The 12,069-nt window shown below is 45.3% G+C and overlaps 1 protein-coding gene across 1 annotated transcript in view; it reads left to right on the top strand.

The window, feature by feature from the left end:
• LOC145358437 (dipeptidyl peptidase 2-like) overlaps positions 1–12,069 on the top strand; it is a 70,807-nt gene that overhangs the window by 29,404 nt on the left and 29,334 nt on the right. Inside the window, exons 5-7 of the mRNA XM_080212519.1 lie at positions 10,149–10,230; positions 11,670–11,836; positions 12,009–12,069. Of these exons, the coding sequence (XP_080068645.1) occupies positions 10,149–10,230; positions 11,670–11,836; positions 12,009–12,069 (310 nt within the window). The remainder of the gene's footprint in view (positions 1–10,148; positions 10,231–11,669; positions 11,837–12,008) is intronic.

Below are 12,069 nucleotides of genomic sequence, written 5' to 3'. Positions count from 1 at the left end.
TCTTTAAGGACTTTTTAAAGTTAGTTTTTACACATGATTTAGAAAGGCAGTTTTTTAAAATTATTTTGCATCTTGAGATAATCAAGGAGAAACCTAGAACCCCCAGGACAGTTAATTTGGAGTAAATCAGTAAAAAGTCTTGGGGGCTATCTCACCAAAAAGTGCAGAACAAGCATGAAAATGGGAGAATTGCACCCATTTTGTTTGGTAAGGTTTCAAGCGGAATCTTATGTACTTAGTGCAAAAAAAGAGGCAAAGTGTGATTCACGCCAGTAGAGGGAATGGACAAAGCCTGTTCTCATCAGAAAGCGAGCTGCCCACATTAGTGTGTGCTGTTGTGTTTGTGTCGATCTCTCAGTGTACTGTGCAAGCTCAGACAGTACACTGAGAGATCTGTCACTCCCCCTGCTGCTCACCCCCCCACCAACCACCCGTCCTCTCCCAGCCACTGACCTCCATTTTCCACCCTGTTTCCTGATGCAGAGTGTGCAGCTCCCCCCGGCCTCCCTTTCAGGCTCACCCTGACCCTTGGCATTGCTTGGTGGGCAGTGCCAGGCGAGCAGTGCCAGGGTCCTAAGCTGGCACTGTTCCCCCCGACCTCCCAGGGGACTTCAATGGCCTCCAATCCCGCCCAGTCCTAGTTGATGGGGACCATCCATGATCCTCCCCAGTGAGGAACTCCACCATTGAGTCCATTAAGGCAAGTGAACCCAGACGATTGCATCCTGGGCTCACTTGTAATATTTAAATACAAATTTAAATATTATGATCAGCCTCGTCCCCTCCCCCAGATGTGAAGCTGATCAAGCCAGCAACTCAGTGCCTGTAAGATTGCAAGAGGCAAGAAAGTGTGCGCGAATCTGGTTTTTCGTTTTTTTTCACAATCTTACAGGTTTGCCCTGCCCATCAACCAGTGTGATAAGCTGGTAAGATTGCACCCTTTGTTTTAGATATCATTAAGCCTCAACAAAATAAGCATGATACTCCGAAAACATGGTGGTCAAGTTAAATGGCAATCTACAGTTACATATACATCCAGAGGTGACATTTTCATATTGGTAGTTGCAAAAATAGTCTTAAGTTTGCTAAATCACAAACCTGCTGCAGTTATTTTAGCTGTAAATTATTTTGATTTTATTTGTGAATAGAATGCTTTACAAAAAGATTGTGGAACTCACTGCCACATAGTGGTTGGAACACATGTTGCATTGACTCGTGTGGCAGGAGGATTGATGCATATATGAAAGAGAGGTAATAGTGGGATAATGGGGTAGGGTAGGAAGAGGTAATTAGAATAGGAAAGATTAATGGGGTATAAACATTGGCAGAGATTAGTTGGAATTCAGGTGAAAGAGATGTAATAGATGGGATTAGATTCTCTGGAATTTAGAAGAATGAGAGGTGATTTAACTGAAACATGTACTATTCTTTAAGAACATAAGAAATAGGAGCAGGAGTAGGCTATCTAGCCCTTCGAGCCTGCCCCGCCATTCAATAAGATCATGGCTGATCTGTCGTGTCTCAGTTCCACATTCCCGCCCTCTCCCCATAACCCTTAATCCCCTCGCCTATCAAAAACCTATCAACCCGCGTCTTAAATATATTTAGCGAGGCAGCCTCCATCACTTCAACGGGCAGAGAATTCCAGAGATTCACCACCCTTTGAGTGAAGAAGTTCCTCCTCCACTCCGTTCTAAACCACCACCCCCCCCCCCCACCTTTATCTTGAGGCTGTGCCCTCTAGTCCTACTGTCCTTTCTGAGCGGGAAGAAGGCCCCTTAGGGTAAATTCTGGAAGGACATTTCCCTGGCTGGGATTTTCAGAACTGGGGATCACAGTCTCAGAATAAATGGTCAGCAATTTTGGAATAGGATTGGGAGAAATTTCTTGCGGATCTTAGAAATTCTGGGTGGAATTTTACGAGACTTTTTCAAAGTGCCAGGCAGGTGTGAAACTGAAAGAGTTCCAGATCTGTTTTTTGGCCACGTCTTCAGGTGCAATCTTATGTATTCTGTTTGCAAAATTTTGGACTAGTCTGTTTTTGGCCAGAGAAGCTGTGGGTGGGGCTTAATGCACCTGACAGCCTGTAGCGAGAGAGAGTGTGCAGCAGCAGGAGTCTGACAGAGTAAGAGCCGTCAGGCTCCTGCTGCTGCAGACAGCCTCAACCAGCTCCCCCACTGTGGACAATCACGGGGCCCATGACCTGAGATGCAACCCCAACGACCCCACTGCCCAGACCAATCATGACCCCTTTACCACCCTGACTGATTGCAGAGATCTCCCTCCCTCACCAATCGCAACACCCTGTCCCTCATCGATCGCATGCAGAGTGGCAGCGGGCCCTCCCTCCCCCACCAATCAAATGCAGGCTGGCAGTAGGCCCTCCTTCCCATGTTGAAGTGGAAATTTTCCTGCTTCTTGACTGTGGTAAAAAGACTCAACAAAGTTCGTTCTGACAAAATAACTTTCTTTCCGAAGGACAGCGTGCAGTATTGGCAAAAACTTGAATTTGGAGAGCCATCGTTACAACTTGTTAATTCCTTCTCAAGTCCGCGTTTGCATAAGGAATCAGTTCAATATTTATACATAATTATATCAGTTTGCGTGACCAGAGCTTATTCAGGAATTCGATCAGTAGTAGCATCATAAGCAATGTCATAAATCGTGGTACAACCTGCTGACCTCCTAGAACTCTTTGTCTCATCAGTCATACCTTTATCTTGCCCTTTGATAGAACAGAAGAAGGTCAGTGACTCATTCATCCCTGACCTTATCTTGTTGTACTCATTCAGCCCTAGGTTATGCGGAGTCAGCCTTATCAGGTCTTGACCTTTTCCAGTCTTTTTCGTGTCTTAGGTTATGCGGAGTTGGTTTTTCTTACCAAGTAGTTGACCAATTTTCCCTTCATGCCATTACTTCATTCGTACAACTTCACACCCACTCATGTCCCCCCACCCACAGGCCCATCCCCTGGCTCCGTCCCCATTAGTGCCACCCCCTGGCACTACCAAGTGGGCATTACCAAGTACCAGGCTGGCATTGCCATGGTGCCAGGATGGTAACAGCAGTCTGGGAATGCCCAAGGGACACCCCTGCCTTGCCCTCAGGCTCCCAGAGGGCCTCAGTGACCTCTGGTTTCCCTGGCAAGGCCAACAAGACTGTTCCACGTTCATGGGGAACAGGAGGTTTCCTCGCCAGTGAGAACCTCTCCTGGTGAAGCTATAAAGGCAAGTCAGCCTGGTTGATTGACCACCAGCCTCACTAAACGCATTAAAATCAGCATTTAAATAAATTTCAATAAATTAACCAGTCTATCGCCCATTTCCAGTGAAAAACTGACTGCGCCGGAAATCTGACTGTCGTAAAATCCCACCGATCATGAAAACTGACGCCATTCACAATAGCCACTTTACGCACAATTTTATAGCATTTTCCCGTTTAAAATGGTGGTAAATTCCTGACCTCTGTGACACAAAAGGCTGTTGAGCATATTCGAGAAGAGACTGATAGATTTTTGGAAATTGGTAATATACGGATATGGGGGTAGTGCAGGAAGGTGATGTTGGGTATAAAAACGACCATAATCATATTGAATAGCAGACTCAATGGCTAAAAGGCTTTCTCTTGCTTCTGTTTTTAGGCTGTAAATCATAAACTGTCTTGAAATTTGCTTAAGAATTATAGTTGACTTAAGTCTAATTTTGAAGTAAATGCTATGAGCATTCTATTATCATTGTATGCAATATAACAAACTTATTAACATTGCTGAAGTCATTATTAAGACTCTTTAATATATATCCTGATGCAATGCATAACCATATCTGGACTTGATTTTTGATAAAACAGTATGATTGTTTAATGATTTTCTTCAAATTTGAGAGGAAATCAATTTTTAATAATTCTTTCCTCTAAAACAGCTTATGGTGATAAATTAAATTGCGGACCCAGAAAAGATTTCAAAGGCCAGATGGACCCAAATAAAACGGATAGTAAATTGTTTATTCAGTGCTTAAAATTTTCATTTTGTTCATTTTTAATCTTCATTTGTTCTGACACCATAATCTGCTAAGTTTACAACTTATCACTATTCAGATTTGAATGTGCTATGAATGTGTCAAGTGGATGTTAAGAAAATTCATAAACAACTAAAATTTAGTGAATTGGAGGTTAAACTTAAAGAAAACTTAAAACTTAAAGACATTGGTGAGGCCACACTTGGAATGCAGTTCTGGTCACCCTATTATAGAAAGGATATTATTAAACTAGGAAAAGTGCAGAAAAGATTTACTAGGATGCTACTACCGGGACTTGATGGTTTGAGTTATAAGGAGAAGCTGGATAGACTGGGTCTTTTTTTTCTGGAGCGTAGAAGGCTGAGGGGTGATCTTATAGAGGTCTATAAAATAATGAGGGGCACAGATCAGCTAGATAATCAATACTTTTTCCCAAAGGTGGGGGAGTGTAAAACTAGAGGGCATAGGTTTAAGGTGAGAAGGGAGGGATACAAAAGTGTCCAGAGGGGCAATTGTTTCACACTGAGTGGTTATGTCTGGAACAAGTTGCTAGAGGTGGTAGTAGAGGCAGATACAGTTTTGTGTTTTAAAAAGCAGTTAGACAGTTACCTGGGTTTGATGGGTATAGAGGGATATGGGCCAAATGCGGGCAATTGGGATTAGCTTAGGGGTTTAAAAAAAAAGGGGTGGCATGGACAAGTTGGGTCGAAGGGCCTGTTTCCATGCTGCAAACCTCTGAGACTCTATGACTGTGAAATACATTTGTGGTTTTAAATAATGTGCAATTTCAGCTGTCGAGTCATCATCATCAGTTCTGTGCCCAATGGCTGGTCTACCCACAGCACCATGATCTCCACCAAGGGCAAGGAAGCAGGTCCCAAAACCACCCCAGCCAGAACCGGAAGCCAACTCTGTATTGTTGGCTCCACTTTGATCTACATCAGCCATCCAGCCAACTGAGCCAATTTCATATGCATGTTCTAGTCTACAGCTGTGCATAATGAAGGTACATAAGAACATAAGAAATAGGAGCAGGAGTAGGCCATCTGGCCCTTCGAGCCTGCCCCGCCATTCAATAAGATCATGGCTGATCTGTCGTTGCTCAGTTCCATATTCCCGCCCTCTCCTCATAACCCTTAATCTCCTCTCTCATCAAAAACCCATCAACCCGCGTCTTAAAAATATTTAGCGAGGTAGCCTCCACCACTTCAACGGGCAGAGAATTTCAGAGATTCACCACCCTTTGAGTGAAGAAATTCTTCCTCAACTCCGTTCTAAACCGCCCCCCCTTTATCTTGAGGCTGTGCCCCCTAGTCCTACTGTCCTTTCTGAGCGGGAAGAGTCTCTCCACCTCTATCCTATCAATCCCATTCATCATCTTATACGCCTCAATGAGATCTCCCCTCATTCTTCTAAACTCTAACGAGTACAAGCCTAGTTTATTCAGCCTCTCCTCATAGCTCAACCCCCTCAACTCCGGCATCAGCCTAGTAAACCTCCTCTGCACTCCCTCCAAGGCCAAAATATCCTTGCGTAAGTACGGCGCCCAAAACTGCACACAGTACTCCAGCTGCAGCCTCACCAGTGCCCTGTACAGTTGCAGCAAGACCTCCCTACTTTTATATTCAATCCCCCTCACTATGAAGGCCAGCATCCCATTCGCCTTCCTGACCACCTGCTGCACCTGCAAGCTGGGTTTTTGCAACTCATGCACAAGGACCCCGAGGTCCCTCTGCACTGTCGCCTGCTGCAGTTTTTCTCCACGTAAGTCATAATCCTTCCTACCATTATTCCTACCAAAGTGGACCACCTCGCACTTGCCAACATTAAATTCCATTTGCCATTTCCTGGCCCATTCGCCCAGCCTATCTAGATCCTTCTGTAGACTCTCCACACCCTCCGCGCAATTTGCCGTTCCACCAATCTTGGTGTCATCAGCAAATTTCGACACCGTACACTCGGTTCCCTCTTCCAGATCATCTATATAAATGGTAAAAAGCTGAGGCCCCAGCACCGACCCCTGGGGCACTCCACTAGTCACCAACCGCCAATCCGAATAGCACCCATTGACCCCCACTCTCTGCCTCCTATTTGACAACCAGTCCTCTATCCACGCTAACACCCTACCCCCAACTCCATGTCCCCTGACCTTCTGCAATAACCTTGTGAGGTACCTTGTCAAACGCCTTCTGAAAATCAAGAAAGACCACATCCACCGGCTCTCCTCTATCCACCGCCCTAGACACATCCTCATAGAACTCCAGTAAATTTGTCAGACACGACTTCCCCTTAACGAAACCGTGCTGCGTCTGCTCTATCAAGCAATTCCCCTCAAGATGCCTCGCTATTTCCTCCTTGATGACAGATTCTAACATTTTACCTACAACAGACGTTAAACTAACCGGCCTATAATTCCCCGCCTTTTGCCTGGCACCCTTCTTAAACAAAGGCGTAACATTAGCCGCTTTCCAATCTTCCGGCACTTCCCTGGAATCCAGCGACGTCTGGAAAATAACCACCAAGGCATCCACTATCACCTCCGCCATTTCTTTCAGAACCCTCGGATGCATTCCATCCGGTCCTGGGGACTTGTCCACAATCAGCCCCTCCAGTCTGTCGAGCACCGCCTCTCTAGTAACAGTAATGTCATTGAGACCCTCCAGTCCTACCACCTTTCCATCACTAACACCCGGCAAATTATTCACGTCCTCCTCCGTGAAGACCGAAACAAAAAAGTTATTCAAGACCTCAGCCATTTCCCCATCCCCTACCACTAAGTCCCCCTTCTCATCCTCTAAGGGTCCAACGTTCACCCTAGCCAGCCTCTTCCTTTTTATATACTTATAAAAACTCTTGCTATCCTTGTTTATATTAAGTGCTAGCCCAGCTTCATAGTTTCTCCTACCCTTCTTTATCAATTTCTTTGTCAATCTTTGTTGACATTTAAACCTCTCCCAATCCTCTTCTCGCCCACTACTCTTAGCTACTCTAAACGCCTCCGCTTTTAACACTTTCCTTCACCTCCTTCGTTATCCACGGCTTATTACCTCTCCTCCTACGGTCCTTTTTGACCATCAGAATAAATTTCTGCTGAGCACCAAGAAAGATCTCCTTAAAGATCCTCCACCTGCTCCTCAGCAGACCTACCTTCCAACACGCTCCCCCAGTCCACATTCGCCAATTCCTCTCTCATCCTACCGTACTCCCCTCTGTTCAAACAAAGGACGCGTGTCTGGGAACCCACTTTGTCCTCCTCCATCTGCACCAGAAACTCCACCATACAATGATCACTCTCCCCAAGAGGATCCTTCACCGCAAGGTCCCTAATTCTACCCGCCTCATTATATAACACCAGATCCAAGATAGCTCGCTCCCTCGTCGGCTCCAACACACACCGTTCAAGGAAACTATCCTGGCAGCATTCTAAGAACTCCTCCTCGAGCTCACCGCGTCCAACATGGGTCGACCAGTCAATGTGCAGATTGAAATCCCCCATAATTATGGCCGTCCCATTCCTGCACGCCGCACTTATTTGCGCGTTAACAGCCCGCGCCACCTCCAGATCATTATTCGGGGGCCTATAGACGACACCCACCAGCGTCTTCCTCCCTTTGCTGTTCCTAATCTCTACCCACAACGATTCCACTTTCTGCTCCTTGGCTCCAATATCATCCCTTGCTACCACCCTGATGCTATCCTTAATCAGCAGAGCTACACCCCCCCCTGCTTTTTCCTCCTGCCTATCCTTCCTAAACACTTGATACCCCTGGACATTCAGCTCCCAGTCCCTGTCACCTTGCAGCCACGTCTCTGTAATGGCCACCAGATCATATCCATTTGTGCTGATCTGCGCCACCAGCTCATCCACTTTGTTCCGAATGCTTCGTGCATTCAGATAAAGTGCCTTCATCCCAGCCTTCACCTGGACCCTATTTGCCGGAACGCCACCAACCATGCTCACGCCCCCCCCACTCCCTTTATTATTGGGACATCCTCGGCCTCTACCCTTACCTGTACCCTCTCCTTAACTTTAGGCCTCGTAACGTCACCTACCCTCGCACCCTCCCCCCTCCTAATTAGTTTAAAGCCCTGTCTACAGTCCTCTTTACACGATTCGCCAGAACTCTAGTCCCAGCACGGTTCAGACCCACCCCATCCCGCCCGAACAGGTCCCACCTACCCCAATACTGATGCCAATGCCCCATAAATTCAAACCCATTCCTCCCACACCAATCCCTGAGCCACCCATTCACTTCCTTAATCCTGTCAACCCTACGCCCGTCTGCACTCGGTTCAGGCAGTAGCCCAGAGATAACCACCTTGTCGGTTCTACTTTTTAATTCCATTCCCAGCTTTTCATACTCCCTCCCCAGATCCTCAGTTTGCATTTTGCCTATGTCGCTGGCACCCACATGTACCACAACAACCGGATTCTCACCCTCCCATTCCAGGTTCCTCTGCAGCCCAGATGTGACATCCTGGACCCGAGCACCAGGCAGACAACACACCCTTCTGTGCACTTTGTCATTGTGACAAAGGACAGTGTCAATACCCTTCACCCCACTATCCCCAACTACTACTACGTTCCTTTTCACCTTCTCTTTGCCTATGTCCTGCTGCATCACTGTACCATGTGCAGTTTGCTCACCGACCTCACCTCCCTCGTCCTCATCCACACTGGAAGCAAGAACCTCAAACCTGTTATGCAGTTTGAGAGGCTGAGGCCTCCGCTCCCCACCCCCCTTCCTCCTCTCAGCAGCCCCCTCTTGTTCCTGACCCTTAGAGTTAGCCAGTCTAGGGGGGGTGAATGTCATTTGCACCCCATTGACAATGGCACCCTCTCTCCCCCTGATGAGCCTCAGTGTCTGTAGCTCAGAGGCCAGCTCGTCTACCTTGAGCTGGAGCTCCTCCAGCAACCTGCACTTACTGCAGACGTGGTCACCGGGAAGGACCCTGGGGTCCACCAGCTCCCACATCATACAGAAACAACACATCACATGCCCCTCCATTATTCACTGTAGTAGTATTGAATATTTCAACACAAACTTACCTGGCCCTTTTTCCCCCCAGCCCTTTTGATCTTAAGCCCTAATAGCTCACTCTGCTTCCCTCTTACTCCGCTGCCCGCTTTCTACACCAGGCCTCCTTTTAAACCTGGCGCTGATTTAAAGCCTGCTCCCCCTCAACTCCCTTCTAACCACTCCCTCAGAATTCTTAAAGCGGTAAATACAAAAAGCCCACAAAAATGCTTTTAAATGATTTAAACAGTTCTACAAGGTTAGTTCTTACTACAAAGTGCTTTAAACTTATTTAAACAGGTTTTTAACAGGTAGTTTCTTATCTGTCTCTCTGCTCCTTCACTCATCTGCTCCAGCAAACAAGGTAGAGGCTCCTTCCAATCTATCAGTTTTGATATTGGCAAAGGGTGAACTGTAAATCTAATATTTGGTTAGATCCCAAACAAGCTATCTAATTAAAGTCCATCATATAATAAAAAGTGAATTGATAATCTCATTAGATAGTTGTAAGAGACTTTGCCAGTATTATTTTAGGATTTTTAGATTGAATCCATGTGTCTTGTGCTATAATCTAAAAGAAGCACGATTATTATAATAGCATCTTTTCTGGAATATTTAGTGATAGAAAGATTCTAGCAGAATGTTTTGGTTGATTATATATTTTTGCACTGTGCATTTGACATGATCACAGCACTTTCACATCTGAGTTAGAGATCTGCAAGTTTGAGCTCCAGCCCAGAACTTCCAGCATCTAACCCAGACTTACTTTGTTGAACGAATGAATGTTAAACCAGCGTCACATTTACCGTCCTCGGGGATCTCACAGCACCTCTTACACAGGAGTGGGATGTTTGCCTGAGGTCTTGGCCAACATTCATCTCTCAACCATTGCCCTCAGATTGATTAACTGGACAGCTATACAGTTGTTATTCTTGGAACCTTGCTGCATTAGCCTAAAATGTAACTGTGACTGTACTTATGAATGAGCTCATTGACTGTGAGGTGTTTCGGAATGTGAAAGGTGCTTTACAAGTTCAACTTTTACTTTTAACTGTGATGAAATTTTCAATTTGCTGTTACTCACTAGCAGTTATTATAATTTTAATTCTTTAATTAGGATTTTGAGCGTAACTCACCAGACTGTGTTTTGTCAATCCGGAGAGGATTTCAGGAGCTTGAAGCTTTGGCACAGCAACAAGGTATGGGGTATCCGTTATGAAGAATTTCATATACTTCAGAGTCACAATTTCAGACTTTCTGTTACTGAATGTTGGAAGAAATGCACAATCATTATATGAAGGAATTAGCAAGCATGTTGTAAACACGCACAAAGAAGTAGATACCCATTTGTCCCTGATGCTCAATGCTGCTATTGAGGCAGAAACAGAAGGTTCATTATTTTATATCCAAAAACACTAAGGGCCCTATTTTATCATCAAGCTGCTCCTGTTTTCACGCACAAAAACTTGGTAAATTTGGGCGTGAGGCAAGTAGCGTGATCTACATCGCTTCTGCGCCAGTTCCCCCTTTACCAAGGCCCGAAAATGGCCATGATTGGGACTGCGCCCAAAGTGGTCGCGACAGCCACTTAAATGCATTTTCATGCACTTAAATTGACTTAATGGGCTGTACACTATTTCCCCCTTTATCACCGTGTTCGCCCATCCAGAATTGATGTGAAACAGACATGCTCCATAGAAGTCCGATTTGAGCGCACCAGTTAGTGAGAAGGTAGGTGCCTAGCATCCAAAGGCTCTCTGCTTGAGATCTGTGGAAGGAAAGGATCTGTGGAACCGATCTGCCACGCTGCCTGAGATTAGTGGAGGGGAGGGGGGGTCCACTGCCACTCTGCCTGAGATCGGTGGTGGGGGAGGGGCCCGTGATCAGACTGGATGGCAGGGAAAGGTGGGGGATAAGGTAGTCAGTAATGTTGTGGGGGTGCAGCAATGTCTGTGGGGGCCGGGGAGGAGGCATTATCCGGCCAGGGAGGGATGTAGCAGGGGACTGGCATTCTATCATTTTTTTGTTGCACATGTTGGAGATGCTGATCAGAGCTGCAGGGTTTCGGGCGTGTTAAGCCCCACCTCCAGGCCTCTGCAGTGTGATTCGGAATCACTGATATTTTTGTTGGCAGAGTGCGTATGACACCTGAGAACAAGTCTAAAAGTCAGATCTGAAACACTCTTAGTTTCAAGTTCACCCAGCACTTAGAATCAAAATGGTAAAATAGGGCCCTAAGAGTGATCAATTGCTTTAGCAGCAAATTCAATCTTGCATCAACCAGGGTAGATCTTTTGATGGAAGCAGGGGAAGCTACCAAGAAAATGCAAATTGACCTACATTCGAAAATTAGCCTGGGTCAAGAATGTATCTAAATTTGCCAACCTGTCATGGTTTATTTTCCCATGCCGTCAATTTATTGTGTGGTACATGTACTGATGCATGTATCTTAATTTTTCTACATTGATACAGTAGTTCATTGTATAGCAGTTATTCACCATCTTGCCTGATAATTACATTGCCTGAATGGGATCAGGCCTCTATGCTTTGCTGAACATATCATTTCAATGGTAGAATGAGCTATAAGGAAATCGGTCGCAAACTTCAATTTCCATGCCTGTTAATCCGTCTTTTACAGCATGGGGCAAGATCACCACTAAACTGTCTTTGTGCAAGGCAGTGAAATCCAAGAAAGAAGTTGATCATCTCTATGGATGGGCACGAAATGCATTTACTTATTTATCAATGTTCAACTATCCGTACAAGACTGAAGTCGGATTGCATTTCCCTGCAAACCCAGTGGATGTAAGTTATCTTATTTTCCTGAATAATGAAAAATGTTACTAAATGAATGAATTAGTTTAATATAAGTAAAGTATTTTCAATGTGAAAAAAATTCCAATTTTATCAATTTTAAAAGTCACGTTTTATATGTGCATTCATACACATACGTTCATGATAATGTTAATTTCCCAAGGTTGCCTGTCGTTACATTCTGAAGAAAGCTGATCATATTGAAGGCTTGCTAGATATATTGG

This window comes from Carcharhinus amblyrhynchos, chromosome 25 (genome assembly GCF_965287045.1).
Source record: "Carcharhinus amblyrhynchos chromosome 25, sCarAmb.v2.hapA, whole genome shotgun sequence".
Taxonomy (NCBI): domain Eukaryota; kingdom Metazoa; phylum Chordata; class Chondrichthyes; order Carcharhiniformes; family Carcharhinidae; genus Carcharhinus; species Carcharhinus amblyrhynchos.
The sequence above is the reverse complement of the archived record's forward strand: the minus strand, read 5'-3'. Positions and strand labels throughout refer to the sequence as shown.